We start from the raw sequence: 15230 nt of genomic DNA, 5'->3' as shown, positions 1-15230 counted from the left end.
ATACGGACGTTACACTCGAGTACATGGGTAGGGACGAGGATATATGTGGTTGGTTGAGTGGGTGAGGAAGAGGGGGAGGATCAGAGAAACCACTTCCTGTTAGGATAAGCCATTTCCTGTTCCCTCCTTCCCGTTTCTGTAAGAATCAGGAACTGGTTTGGGAGGGAGTTCAGTTTTATCAGAAATCAAAAGCATGTGTCCTTAGCTTAACTTAAGCACCAGCAGACTCCGGCTATTATGTGCCATGGAAATTGGGGTTGGTGGGGGAACATGGTTTGGATGGAAGTGGACACTAGTTAACGAAAACAAGAGGATCTTTATGAAAACAGTGACTAAATCAGATGACTCCAGGAATTACTGAGACATCCTCAATCCTGAAACATCTCTACATTTTCCCTCTCCTTTCCAAGTTGTTATCACCGTGGTCTTCCTCACCCTGCTCTCGGTCGTGATCTTGATCTTCTTTTACCTGTACAAGAACAAAGGCAGCTACGTCACCTATGAACCTACAGAAGGCGAGCCCAGTGCCATCGTCCAGATGGAGAGTGACTTGGCCAAGGGCAGGGAGAAGGAGGAATATTTCATCTAATGACTCCCGGGCCCCAAGGAGCTTATTCCTGGCTCCAGCACTAACATATTGACTGCTTATTACGGGAAAGTTTTATCTGAAGCCAGGGAGAAGCATTGATTGATGTGGGCAAATCCAAGCTCCAGCCAGGTCGCAGTCCCAAATGCCGACATCACTGACTCCAGGGACCAGGGACATGGAGAAAGCTGTTTATGGTATCTTTAACCAGGCCCTCTTATCAGAGCTGGTGTTTTTGACTGGTCAAAAAGATGGGGCTATATGAGGGGACATCTGAGTATGTGCCCAGTCATCTTTTTTCACACGTTGAAGGGAGAGAAAAGAGCGTTAGGGCCATTGGCTGCTCTACTCTGTCCCCTACCTGGTTACCTAGTGATAGCCCCAGTGGAGATACTGTCCATACAAGGTCTTCCCAGAGGCTGGATACCACAGTAAAAGGCCAGGCCAGGAAGGGTAGGAGACTCTGGAGATCTTACCTCCTGATAAATGTGCTACATCCCCTAATCTGAGCCCTTCCTTTCCGTGTTCCCCAACAACAACATGCTTACGTGATTTTTATCCAAATTAAAATTTTTCATTGCTACAGAAGTCCAATTCTCATGTGCAAGAAGTAACTACCTTTACATTTTGACTTATTTTTCCTTAAACATTTTTGACATTTTCTTTTACCTATTTAATGCCTTTGCATGTGTTCTCTCCCAAGCAATAAGAACCTTAGGAAAGTTCTAGAAGTTTGCAGAACTATCTTAGAGATTTGAGACAAAGATGGTGCAGGAAAGCTTGTTCCAGAGTAATGTCATTAGAAACATACCTGGGAAGGGTGCAGTGGCTCACGCCTGTAATCCCAACACTTTGGAGGCCAAGGCAGGCAGATCATGAGGTCAGGAGATAGAGATCATCCTGGCTAACACAGTGAAGCCCTGTCTCTACTAAAAATACAAAAAAAATTAGCCGGGCGTGGTGGCGGACGCCTGTAGTCCCAGCTACTTGGGAGGCTGAGGCAGGAGAATGGCATGAACCCGGGAGGTGGAGCTTGCAGTGAGCCAAGATTGCGCCACTGCACTCCAGCCTGGGCAACAGAGCGAGACTCCATCTCGGAAAAAAATAAAATAAAATAAATAAATAAACCTACCCTGGGAGATGAGTTGGTTCAAGCCTCCATCCTGGCAAGGGCCAGAATTTCCTAGAATCCCTTCTATGTATATACAGAAGGAACCAGGAAAAATCAAGCTACCGCCTTTCCCAGTGTATCCTCAGAATCAAGCCAAGAGTTGTTGTTCACCTTGGAATTAAGCTAGCTCTCCTTTGAAGTCTTAATGTACTGCCTCCATTGTCCAAGCTCAAACGCAACCAAGTTAAGATCAAGAGCTGAGGAATCTGGCTGGGTGCAGTCGCTTATTGCCTATAATCCCAATACTATGGGAGGCCAAGGCACGCGGATCACTTGAGGTCAGGAGTTTGAGACCAGCCTGGCCAATGCAGTGACGCCCTGTCATTACTAAAAATACAGAAATGAACCAGGTGTTGTAGCAGGTTGCCTGTAATCCCAGCTACTCAGGAGGCTGAGAATCACTTGAACCTGGGAGGTAAAGGGTGCAGTGAGCCGAGACTGTGCCACTGCACTCCAGCCTGGGTGACAGAGGGAGACCCTGTCTCAAAAATAAATAACTAAATAAATAAATAAGCTGAGGAATCTATCTTGACAGGCTAGATTCTATGAGTTTTCAGTATTTCTCCACATAGAACATTGGAGAAACTGAAGGTCATCCTCAACATGTACAAATTGCTATACCAGAAACTTTTCTTCAAGCCAAACTTTAGAGCAAGTTAGGAGAATCAATAGTTCCTCATTTCTAAGTTTAGGTCCTAAATTCCAAAATTTGAAAGAGGTTAGGGAGTAAAATGATGAAAAGTTGAACATCTGGAATGGAATTCATGAAAATGGTCAAGTCTTAGGCTTGTACTCCTGCCTTTATTTCAAAGTGTCATCAAAGGAAACAGCAGCAGCAGCACCTAGCTGAATTCTAGATGGGATATAAATAAAATATACATAGAAGAAATCTAAAAACAAGCTAAGTAAAGAATCCTTGCAGTGAGGTGTAATGCAACTTCATCACTTTATTCAAATCTTCAAAATAGTCTTTATTCTACATTTTTAGTATAAAAATTCCACAAGTTAAGTGCACCACAGTGTAGAGAGAGACATACAACGCTGAACTTCCATAACAGTCAATGGTACAGTCAAACATCACATGTACAGAACACACAATTTAGATGAACTGAAATTATAAGATAAAATAAAATAAAATCCAATTTCAGAAAACAAAAATCAAAACATTAAGGATCCCTGAAATATTCTTAACCCTAATAAGATTTCACTGGACTCAAGTCATTTTGTAGTGAGACATTCACAATATGACCCTATTAACCCAGTCTAGGAATTCTGGGGAGCCGAATGAGTGGCTGCATCAGACACTGACAAAAAATGGTAACCAATTTTTGATCTGAAAACTCCTCTTAATTTGGCTCTTAACACATCAATCAAGCTTTTGAAATGCATCCTCCTCCTTGCCCCTCATATTTTAAACCAACTGTTGTTCACAGTACACTTTGCACGATATCTTTGTTCAAACATAGCTCAGTTTTTCTGGCACCAAAGCAAATTTGGGTTAGGTTTGTGTATGCAGAGACAACCTATGAGGAGGGCCCATAAGGCACCCTCCACTTTTGCCTGAGGAGATACGAAAGCAGAAGTAATGGGATCTGTGCTTGGGGCACAGAGAGGGTTTCAGAGGATCCTTGTGAAACACTAGTTAAAAGATGACGAGTGGGGAGAAGTGCGAGGAAAGAAGGAAATTAGTCTGACTGGCTTTCTGTCCTGCACCATTGATTCAATGGAGACTGGCGGGAGGAAATGGAAGACTAGGGTTGGAGATGGGATGGGTGGGGCAAGGGATGGAAAGGAAAAGGCAGACAACTAATGCGTTCCATTTATAACAAGTAATATAAATCAAAGACTTAAAGGAGATTAAAGACCAATCAGAATAATTTGGCAACTTTAATTCTTAGGAAGATCAAAGTTCCCTCCAAACCTAATTTGATGTTTTATTACTAAAAGCAAAGACCAGTATGGTACAGTATTACTCCAGAGAAATTATAGGAAAATCCTTAGGGCGGCTTCACCCACATTCATTTTATGAATGGATACCTCCCCTACCTCAAAATGCTTTAGGGAGGTACTGCTACCATTACATGGTTCCTTATTAAATTTGAAAAGTGCCTGAAAGATTGGGCACCAGAAAGACACCCCAACAACATGTGTCTAAACTGCAACTTCAGGTTAATATGACTAAAGCAGTTACATTGTGAGAAGTGCTGAAGGTATGTGATGTCTTTCCCGGCACAAAGGTGGCCTTGGTTCCTCACCAGATGGTGTAGCCACCATCTGAACCACCCATGAAGAAGTTCCCCTTCCGCTGAGTTACGAGGACGTTGGCTCCCTGCATGACTGCAAGCTGAGCAGCATTGGGAGGGCATCCAGGAGGTGGAGGCTGAAAGGAAAGGATATAATAGAATGGGCACAGGGTGGCTAATATAAACGAAGGGAAGGGGACACAGGGGAAGCAGAGGCCTATTAGGATGAGGCAATGTGCTAACCAGCTGCATTTTAAGGAGCTAGTTCCACCATCAATTTGAGTTCTAAAGTAGGTCTATACTTCATGTGAACCCAAAGATACAAAGAGAAAAGGGAGCCTACCACTCATTCAAAGGGTTCCAGCTCTAAGAGGAAGCCTATGGCTAGTTTCTGCACATGAACAGGCCAGACCAACAGTCATTTGAGGGTAGGGAACCACTGTCCTACTCACATTCCCAAAACAGGGACAGGGTGCCAGTCTATGGATGAATCCCACATGCTTCCTACGTCGGTTTTTAGTTTTTTTTTTTAATTTTTTTGAGACAGAGTCTCGCTCTTGTTGCCCAGGCTGGAGTGCAATGGTGGGATCTGGGTTCACTGCAACCTCCGCCTCCCAGGTTCAAGTGATTCCCCTGTCTTAGCCTCCCAAGTAGCTGGGATTACAGGCACCCACTACCATGCCCATCTTTTTTTTTTTTTTTTTTTTTTGAGACAGAGTCTGGCTCTGTTACCCAGGCTGGAGTGCAGTGGTGTGATCTCAGCTCACTGCAACCTCCACCTCCTGGGTTCAAGCCATTCTCTTGCCTCAGCCTCCCAAGTAGCTGGGATTACAGGCGCCTGCCACCATGCCCAGCTAGTTTTCGTATTTATAGTAGAGTCAGGGTTTCACCATGTTGGCCAGGCTGGTCTCGAACTCCTGACCTCAGGTGAGCCACCATAGCCGGCCCTTACATAGTTTTTGAATAAAGTACTGGATAACTGAAGGCTCACTAATGACACATACTCGCCTCATTTCTAGCATGTAGTTACAGAGTAGTCATTTGGGCTCTAAATCTCATGCACTGGGGAATTAAGTAGGAAAAAATGATAACTAACACTGTTAATATCTATCTAAAAGCTACTTACTAGGGATTATACATTCTACTTTGTTAATCATCAGGGTTCCTAGTACAACACCATGCTGATGGCAAATATTGAGTAAATGCTTATGGAATGAGTAAGAAGCATTACTAGACCAGTTCAGTGTACCAAAATGAACTGGAAAAGCAGCAAGTAGGACTCGATAGACATGAAAACAAAAGAATCAGGTTAACTCAGTCCCCAGTGAGATGCTATTCACTTGCCACAGTTTTGCCCCCTCAAACACTTTCTGATGAGGTCATACTCACAGGAATGTTGCCAGCAGTAGCCCCAGCTCCAAATCTGGCACCTGCATCATACCCTCCTTCCACCAGCACTGTGGAGCCAGGTGGATAGATGGGACTGACTGGATAATAAGCCATGGGGATTGTGGAACCTAAAGGCCCAACAGCCACAGACTGGGCCATGGGAAGATACAGAGAGGCTCCAGGAAATGCGGCTGACATGGTGGGGACTGTGGCAGCCCCTGGGTGCACAAAACTCGGACGATAGAGCTAGAAAAGGCAGAAGAGAAGGCAAAATGTTATTTGATTACATTCCTATTTGAGATCTCTTTAATAAGCCAATTCTTAATTCTCCTTGTGCAGGTTATACTTTTTGTAAGATCACATAAGTTGCCTTGCCACTGGCCTTCAATATTCTCCTAGATCACTTCCTGCTATAGCTAATGTTGGGCTCACAGAACGCAAATTCATCTTCTGCACCTCAGCCTGTGCCAAATAACACAAAATCATCCAATAATGTACTTTCAACTCCGACAAAAACTGCCAAATTATATAGTGTTTTAGATTATTCATGTGAGCATTTGTGAAGAGTGAACATGTGAAGTCAGACGTAGCTAAGGACTAAAGGACCACTCTAAGAGTATTCTCAGCTAGTTCAAGTCTGTCAAACTGGAAGCACCTCTGAGTAGGCAGGTGGAGCATCAGTATAGGGTGGAGCCTGAGGAAGATGCAAGGTCTGAGGGTATACTGGATTCCCAGGAGGCTGCACAGGGTAGGTTGGCTGTGTTGGATATTGACCTGAAAGACAAGAAAAAAATGCAGGTTACCTACTACACAGAGCTACCAAAATGAGACAGGTCATACCGGGTAGCTAACCTAGTGGGAGCAAGCGGAAGGGATTTGCAAATAGTCTGCCTCAGTGGGCCTGATTCCTGGAACTAAGAAAATATGCATTGTCTTTACACCCTTAAAATGGAAGGTGCTGGATTCTGACGGGACAGGAAAGGCACTGCTCACTGCTCCTACTAACACAGGAGTAAGGGGTTAAGTCTAGCTGGGCACAAGTTCCCTCTGGAATGCAGGACAGGTCTGGGGTTCTGGCCTGCTGCTGTTCTGGCTTATCACCGGTGCCTCTGCCTTAGGTAGTCTCCACAGCCTGTCTACAACCAGCCCAGACTTCGTGGCTAACAGTTCTGATTTTCCTTACAGATTACTATTCAAGGTCGACTTCCAAACAAAGGGTGTGAATGATGGAAGTGAACCGTGAGACCGGGAAAAGGGTGCAGGGCTGAGGAGGAATGTCCTCACTGGAAAAGCGGGGGATGATGTTTGGTTTTTTGTTTGTTTTGAGACGGAGTTTCGCTCTGTCACCCAGGCTGGATTGCAGTGGCGCTATCTCCGCTCACTGCAACCTCCGTCTCCTGGGTTCAAGCAATTCTCTTACCTCAGCCTCCGGAGTAGCTGGGATTACAGGCGCCCGCCACCACGCCCAGCTAATTTTTGCATTTTTAATAGAGTCGGGGTTTCACCACGTTGGCCAGGCTGGTCTCGAACTCCTGACCTCAGGTGATCCGCCCGCCTCGGCCTCCCAAAGTGCTGGGATTACAGGCGTGAGCCACCGCGCCCGGCCTGTTTTTTTTTTTCTTTTTTTCTATTCCTTTCTTTCCCCCCTCACCCTATTCCTGGGTTATGGGAATCATGTTCTGACAGACACACTGGTACAACCACAGAGAAGGGGATAAGTTCTGATCCCGTCAGCGAAGGGCGAGGGGGTGCGAAGGGAAGGAGAAAACAGACCTCACAGGCCCCGGCCCACGCGCCTACTCCAGCAACTCACTAGTTAAGTTCGGGCCCCGCCGGGGGTTCCGGAGCGCGGCGCCCCGCCTCCGCCGGCTCTCCATTGGCCTACGCGAATGCCTGCGCTAGCGCTCTATTTGCTCCTGCGGATGCCCATCATGTCAAGCCCCCCCACCACCCGAGCCCGCAGCTCCAAACTGCGCCACAGAGTTTACGGAGGAAAGGGCCTGGAGGCAGCAAGCAGCCGTAATTTGGGGATGACGAAGGCGTCAGGCGCAGCGCCGTGGACTGCAGCCGGCCAAGGAGCGCGACGCAGCCCACCCCAAACCTGGCGTTTGGTGACCCTGGGCTCCGGACCCGCTCACTCTGGGCCAGCAGTACTCCCCCCGACGGCCTCTGCTACCCTCGGTCCTTGCCTTTGCTGTTCATGGTGGCTGCGGGTCCGGTTCGTCTGGGCGTCGCGGACGGTTATTTTTTTCGTCCTCTTCCTGTTCGGAGCTACTTCCGTGTCACGTGATGTTCCGTCCGCCTAGCGTCACCCGACGCCTTGGTGGCACTGCCGCCGGAAACTCCGCCTCTGCGCCCGGCCTCCAGTCGATCGCGGGAGGGTCGGCGCGGTCCCGCCCACTCGCCTTGGCCCCACCCCCTGCTCGTTCCCGTCCTCCACCCCCTACCGGTGTCCCTCAGCTGGAGACAAACCAAACGCAGGTATTGTCTCGATTCAGGATCTTTTCTCTGTTGGACGCTGGGCGGCAGAACGATGCAAGCATTCCCCGGAACCTTTCTCTGCCTACACTCATTCACTCAAGGTCACCTCACCTTGGCAACCTTCCACGAGGGGCTTATATTTCTGCAAATTTGTCGCACTGCCTGAAATCGGCTCCTCACGCCTTAGTTTATCATGCGTCCCTCCCCACCAAACCCAACTTAAGCTTCAGCTCTGTTAAAATTTATTTTGCCACTCCAGCTCACATGTATCCTTTCCTGGATGAGACCTCCACTGGAATCTTCGCCGCCCTGTCTGCTCCAGGACAGGCTGTCGGCATGTTCTCGTGTTCGTTTCTTTTTCTCACGTACAGGAAGGGGTTATGTTTTCAGTGTACGCAACAGCTGGCACTGAAACTGACATACCTGCAGTCCTCATGGAGTGCTTGTGGCCCTGCCCTTTTTTAGCACCTGTTACAGGTGACCTGTATGGTACCTCTATTTTTCTCTATGTATGGCTTTGCTTTCTAACTTAATTACCCATAAGGGCAAAGATGGCATCCTTTAGGGCAGCGATTAAGTGTTTTTCTTTTCTTTTCTTTTCTTTTTTTTTTTTTTTTGAGACAGAGTCTCGCTCTTGCCCAGGCTAGGATGCAACGGCGCGATCTCACCACAACCTCCGCCTCCTGGATTCAAGCAATTCTCCTGCCTCAGCTTCCTGAGTAGCTGGGACTACAGGCGCACGCCACCATGCCCGGCTAATTTTTGTATTTTAGTAGGGGTTTCACTATGTTGGCCAGGCTGGTTTTCTTTCTAAAAAATACGTATATACATATATTTTATTCTTTTATTTATTTATTTTATTATTATTTTTTTAGATGGAGTGTCGCTCTGTCGCCCAGGCAGGAGTGCAGTGGTGTGATCTCGGTTCACTGCAACCTCCACCTCCTGGGTTCAAGCGATTCTCCTGCCTCAGCCTCCCGAGTAGCTGGGACTACAGGCGCGTGCTATTCATTTTTTAATACAGAGATGGGGTCTCGCTGTGTTGGCCGGGCTGGTCTTGAATTCCCGGCCTCAAGCGATAGTTCCACCTCCATTGTCCAATGATTAAAGGGTTAACTCTTAGGACCCAGGAACTCTCCTGGGCCTACCTCCTGCTCATGTAAGCTGCCCTCGGATTGGTCAGAGCCTACTTTGCAGGTCGTTGGGTATTTTGCTTGTCACAGGGACCTGGGCATTGGGAAAACCAGGGCAGAGCCAAATGAAATTACCAACAAAAACGAAAAGAGTTGCAGGCTAATGCTTTCTGTGGCAGGTGGAATTAAGAAGTAAATAGTGGCTGGGTGCAACAGCTCACACTTGTAATCCCAACAATTTGGGCGGCCTAGGCAGGAGGATCGCTTGAGCCGGGAGTTCAGAACCAGCCTAGGCAACATAGTGAGACTTCGTCTCTACAAAAAAAAGTAGTAGTAACTAGCTACTTTCTTGGACGGGATCAAGCTTTGACATTTTCTTCATTCTCGTAGATTCCCCAATGAGATGAAAATGTTTATTTGGTCATTTATCAAACATTCTTTCTTGCATTAATTTAACAAATATTTTTTGAGCACCTGTTATGTGCCAGGTCCTGTGACAGGCACTAGGGAAATCATAATGAAGAAACCGGCATAGTCCCTACTCTTATGGAATTTATGGTCTACCTAATGGGAGAGACAGAAAAGTGAACACATAACATAGTATGATTAGTGCTGACATAAAGACAGCATGGGTGTTAGGAGAACGCGTAGGTGAGGCACCTCCTCTATTCTGATACTCAGGGAAGGTTTCCTGATGCAAGTGATGTTTGAGATGAAATCTGAAGGGTGAGAACAAGTTAAGCCAGTGAAGAGAGTTCCTGGAAGAGGGAACTGCTTATGTAAAGGCCTAGAGGTGAGAAGGCTTAGAGAGGGGTAGGGCATGAAACAGTTTGGTGTAGCCAGAGCATACTGGTAAGGGGACTGATAAGAGATGACGCTGAAGAACCAGGCATGGTGAATAATGCCTGTAATCCCAGCGCTTTGGGAGGCCAAAGCGGGCAGATAACTTGAGGTCTGGAGTTCGAGACCAGCCTGGCCAACATGGTGAAACCTTGTCTCTACTAAAAACACAAAAATCAGCCTGGCATGGTGGTGCGTGCCTGTAATCCCAGCTACTTGGGAGGCTGAGGCAGGAGAATCGCATGAACCCAGGAGGCGGAGGTTGCAGTGAGCCAAGATCCCGCCATTGCACTCCAACCTGGGCGACAGAGCGAGATTCAGTCTCAAAAAAAACAAACAATACAACAACAACAACAACAAAAAACAGATGACGCTGAAGAACTGTGAGCCCAACCTTGCGGGGACGCCTTAGAGCCCATGTGAGATCCCACATGAAGATACTGGATTCTGTGTTAAGGGCACAAGTTAGTCACTGAAGAATGTTAAGCAGGAAAGTGATATGATCTTGTTTTTGTTTGTTTATTTGTTTGTTTGACTGATTGGGAGAGGGTCTTGCTCTGTCACCCAAGCTGGAGTGCAGTGGTGCAATCACAGCTCACTACAACCTTGAATTCCTGGTCTCAGTTCATCCTCTCACCTCAGTCTCCCTAGTATCTGGGACAGTCGGTGCTTGCCACCATGCCTGGCTAATTTTAATTTTTTTGTAGAGACAGAGTCTCACTTTGTTGCCTAGAGTGCTCCTGGCTATGTTTTTATTTTAGAAAAATGCTTCTGGGCTGGGCACAGTGGCTCACGCCTGTAATCCCAACAATTTGGGAGGCCAAGGCGGGAGGATTGCTTGAGCCCAAGAGTTCAAGACCAGCCTATGCAATGTGGTGAAATCCCATCTCTGCAAGAAATTTCTAAAAAATTATCCAGGCATAGAGGCACGCACCTGTGATCCCAGCTACTCAAGGGTTGAGATGGGAGGACTGCTTGAGCCCGGGAGGTCGAGGCTGCAGTGAGTCGTGGTCGCACCACCGTACTCTCCAGCCTCGGTGACAGAGGCTACTCAAAAAAATAAAAGTAAAGAAAAATCCCTCTGATGGCTAAAGAATATAGAATAGGTTAGAGAAGGGGCAAGAGTGGAGGTATGTCTGAGATACCAGTTAGAATCAAATTTAGTCATTTAGGGGTGATGATGGCAGACTGGCCTAGGGAAGAGGCAGTACAGTACAGAGAAATGGGGGGATTCCAGAAATATTCAGGAAGCAGAAACAACTGGACTAGTTCCAGGACTAATGTGAGGGACAAAAACTCTACAAAGTCAAAACTCCATATAGTCAAATGACAAATTGGAAAAGTGTATTTGCAATTTACATCACAAAGGGCTAATCTTCCTGTATGTAAAGAACTCTTAGACATCAGTAAGAATATGATCAACCATTAGAAAAAAATAGCAAATGACATTTACAGACAGACAGTTCACAGAAAAGGAGAAACAAATGACTCCCTAACACATGAAATGATGTTCAGCCTGGGTCATAATCAGAAGGCAAATTAAACCCTGCAGATATCATTATCAGATTGGCGAAAATCCAAACATTTGCTAACATTACTCTATTTGCAGGGCTGTGGATAAGCAGGCATTCTAATTTATTGGTGATGGGGGTGAAAATTGGTACAAATCCTATAAGGTTAATTTGGCAATATCCATCAAACTTGCAAACAAACCATTCCCACTAATGGGAGTGATTCTACAGATATATTTGCACTCACGAGAAACGTATGTATAAGGCTATTCATTGCAGCTTTTCTGTAACAGCAAAAGATTATAAATAACCCATATTTCTATCAATAGGAAACAATGTAAATCTTGATACATCCATACAATAAAATACTATATGGCTGCAACAGAGAATGAGAAAGTACTCCAAAGTGTTCTTTAAATAAAAAGGGGAAACATTCAAAACCATATATTTAGTATGATACATTTTATTTTATTTATTTATTTAATTTTATTTTTTATTTTATTTTGAGACAGAGTCACACTCTGTCACCCAGGCTGGAATGCAGTGGTGTGATCTTGGCTCACTGCAACCTCCGCCTCCCAGGTTCAAGCGATTCTTGTGCCTCAACCTCCCAAGTAGCTGGGATTACAGGTGTGCACCACCATGCCTGGCTAATTTTTGTATCTCCAGTACAGTCGGGGTTTTGCCATGTTGGTCAGGCTGGTCTCAAACTCCTGGCCTCAAGAGATCTGCCCGCCTTGGCCTCCCAAAGTGCTAGGATTACAGGTGTGAGCCACCGTACCTGGCCAATATGATACTTTTTATGTCAAAGAGTAGGAAAACCAAGAATATTCATTAGAATTTGAGTAACGAAATTCTGGAAGGATACACAAAATACCTGTAAAAGTGGTTACATAAAGGGGAGAGAGAGTGGAGGATGTGAAACAAAGGTGGAAGTGACTTTTTACTATATACTTTTTAGATGTTTAAAAATATTTGAACCTATAATCCCAGCACTTTGGGAGGCCAAGGCAGGAGGATCACTTGAGGCCAGGAGTTTGAGACCAGCCTGGACAACATAATGACACCCCATCTCCACACACACAAAAATACATCAGTTAACCTGGCGTGGTGGCACATACCTATAGTCCCAACTACTTGGAAGGCTGAGGTGGGTGGATCACTTGAGTCCAAGAGTTCAAGGCTGCAGTGAGGATAATGGCACCATGGTACTCCCGCCTGGATGACAGCAAGATCCTATCTCAAAAAAAAAATAGAGGATGGGCACGGTGGCTCACGCCTATAATTCCAGCACTTTGGGAGACCGAGGCAGGTGGATCACCTGAGGTCAGGAGTTCGAGATCAACCTAGCCAAAATGGCGAAACTTAGTCTCTACTAAAAATACAAAAATTAGCCAGGTGTGGTGGCACATGCCTGTAATCCCAGCTACTTGGGAGGCCAAGTCAGGAGAATCGTTTGAACCTGGAAGACAGAGGTTGCAATGAGCCGAGATTGAGCCACTGCACTATAGCCTGGATGACAAGAGCAGAAAAAAAAAAAAAATTGAACCATGTGAATGCTTACCTAGTCAAAAAATTAAAACAATGTTGGCTTCCCTATTCAATGGCTAATATTAACACTGGATGGGGTGCAGTGGCTCATACCTGTAATCCCAGCACTTTGGGAAGATCACATGAACTCAGGAGTTCAAGACTAGCCTGGGCAATGTGGTGAGACCCCACCTCTGTTTAAATTTTAAAAAATAAATAAAAGAAGACTGACCACATCAAGTGTTGGAGAGGATGTGGAGGAACTGGAATTCTCACACACTTCTGGTTAAAATCTTAAATGGTGCAACCTCTGTCAGGGCAAACTACTGGTCATAATGAAAAAAGAAAGAATAAAATGGTGCAACCACTTTGGAAAATAGTTTGACAGGGTCTTTAAAAGTTAAACATCCATATACCATATGATCTAGCCATTCCACTCCTAGGTATTTACCCAAGAGAAGTGAAAGCACGTGGGTACACAAGAACTTATACATGGATATTTATAACAGCTTTATTTGTCATATCCAAAAATCAGAAGCAATGAAAATTTCTACCAACAAGTAAATGGATAAACAAATTTAATGCCATACAGTAGAAGGGAATAAAGTACGGATCCACAAAACAACATAGATAATCCATGCTCAGTAAAGGAAGCAGATTTTTAAAATAATACATACTATAGAATTTTTTTTTTTTTAGATATAGGGTCTTGCTGTATTGTCCAGGCTGGAGTGCATAGGCATGGTCATAGTTCATTGCAGCCTTGAACTGGCCTGAAGCAATCCTCCCACCTCAGCCTCTCAAGTAGCTGGAACTACAGGCATGCGCCACTGTGCCCCTTGGATTCCATTTATATAAAATTCTAGGAATACAAACTATAATGATAAAAAGCAGATCAATGGTTGCTGTGAAGGGAAGCAGAAGGGGAAGGAGGGAGATTGCAAATGGAATATAGGAAAGTTCTGGGACTGATGAATATATACTCATTGCCTTGATTGCAGTGATGGTTTCATGGGTGTACCTTTTTTTTTTTTTTTAGATAGAGTCTCGCTTTGTTGCCCAGGCTGGAGTACAGTGGCGCAATCTCGGCTCACTGCAACCTCTGCCTCCCAGATTGAAGCGATTCTTCTGCCTGCTTCAGCCTCCTGAGTAGCTGGGACTACAGGTGCCCACCACCATGCCCAGCTAATTTTTTGTATTTTTTAGTAGAGATGGGGTTTCACCGTGTTAGCCAGGATGGTCTCGATCTCCTGACCTCGTGATCCACCCGCCTCGGCCTCCCAAAGTGCTGGGATTACTGGCGTGAGCCACTGTGCCCGGCTGGCCCGGTGTATATTTTAAACATGAGCAGTTTATTTTATGTCAAGTAACTATACCTCAATAAGGCTGTTTTTAAAAAAAATAATAACGTTGGGATGAGGAAAAGGGAAAAGCCAAGGATGATGGCTAATGAAATTTTTTTTTTTTTTTTTTTTTTTTGAGAGGGAGTCTCTCTCTGTCACCCAGGCTGGAGTGCACAGACATGATCTCTGCCCACTGCAACCTCCACCTCCCAGGTTCAAGTGATTCTCCTGCCTCAGCCTCCCGAGTAGCTGGGACTACAGGTGCCACCACAGTACCAGTTAATTTTTGTATTTTTAGTAGAGACAGGGTTTCACCATGTTGGTCAGACTGGCCTCAACTCCTGACCTCAAGTGATCCACCCACCTTGATCTTCCACATTTTTGGGATTACACGTGTGAGCCACTGTGCCCAGGCTGTATTTATTTATTTACTTTTTTGAGTCACTGTCACCCAGGCTGGAATGCAGTGACACGATCATGGTTCATTGCAGCCTTGCTCTTGGAAGCTCAGGCCATCCTTCTGCCTCAGTCTCCCGAGTAGCTGGGATTATAGGTGCGTACCACCATGCCCAGCTCATTTTTGTATTTTTTGTAGAGATGGGGTGTTGCCATGTTGCTCAGGCTGACCTCAAACTCCTGGGCTAAGGGATTAGCCTGCCTCAGCCTCCCAAAGTGCTGCAATTATAGGCGTGAGCCACTGTGCCCAGCTAATGAATCTTAATGTGCCAAGACAGATGCTAAAAGGAAAATTACAGCAGCACTTGGTAAGTGCCACACTGGAGATGGGTAAGCTGTGATGTGAAGGCTCACAGAATGATAGTGACTCTTCCTGCTGGGCCTCCTAGTCCAGGGGTGTCCAGTCTTTTGGTTTCCCTAAGCCACATTGGAAGAGTTGTCTTGGACCACACATAAAATACACTAACACTAATGATAGTTGATGAGCTAAAAACAAAACAAAAAAATCACCAAAAAATCTCATAATGTTTTAAGAAAGTGTACAAAT

At 45.6% G+C, this 15230-nt stretch overlaps 2 protein-coding genes across 3 annotated transcripts in view; one reads left to right on the top strand and one right to left on the bottom strand.

Annotated features, from left to right (window-relative positions):
* The window catches only part of SMAGP (small cell adhesion glycoprotein), a 32907-nt gene extending 31733 nt beyond the window's left edge, over positions 1-1174 (top strand). The window contains exon 5 of the mRNA XM_037997102.2: positions 411-1174. Coding sequence (XP_037853030.2) covers positions 411-589 — 179 coding nt within the window. The 3' untranslated portion in view covers positions 590-1174. The remainder of the gene's footprint in view (positions 1-410) is intronic.
* Positions 1175-2679: 1505 nt separating this feature from the next.
* On the bottom strand, positions 2680-7707 carry DAZAP2 (DAZ associated protein 2). Of its 2 annotated transcripts, none has more exons than XM_008003270.3 (4): positions 7579-7707; positions 6045-6163; positions 5390-5635; positions 2680-4137 (listed from the first exon to the last, which is right to left on the bottom strand). In XM_008003270.3, the coding sequence occupies exons 1-4, from the start codon at positions 7589-7591 to the stop codon at positions 4009-4011; spliced, it is 507 nt and encodes a 168-aa protein (XP_008001461.1). In that variant the 5' UTR covers positions 7592-7707; the 3' UTR covers positions 2680-4008. The 2 variants fall into 2 exon arrangements, with proteins under 2 accessions (XP_008001461.1, XP_008001462.1); XM_008003271.3 differs by having other exon boundaries at positions 5467-5635; positions 7579-7706.
* Between the last annotated feature and the right edge of the window lie 7523 nt (positions 7708-15230).

This window comes from Chlorocebus sabaeus, chromosome 11, assembly GCF_047675955.1.
Source record: "Chlorocebus sabaeus isolate Y175 chromosome 11, mChlSab1.0.hap1, whole genome shotgun sequence".
Taxonomy (NCBI): domain Eukaryota; kingdom Metazoa; phylum Chordata; class Mammalia; order Primates; family Cercopithecidae; genus Chlorocebus; species Chlorocebus sabaeus.
Note: the sequence above shows the minus strand (reverse complement) of the source record. Positions and strands in the feature narration are given on the sequence as shown.

What these genes read in the sequence shown, in the direction of transcription:
- DAZAP2 (XM_008003271.3), bottom strand. An exon ending in CTCCACCTGCCTACTCAGAG is followed by an intron (nt 5,636 to 6,044) that starts GTGCTTCCAGTT and finishes TGCCTTTTCTAG; the next exon opens with CTCTATCGTCCGAGTTTTGT. An exon ending in CAGTCCCATCTATCCACCTG is followed by an intron (nt 4,138 to 5,466) that starts GCTCCACAGTGC and finishes CTTTCCTTTCAG; the next exon opens with CCTCCACCTCCTGGATGCCC.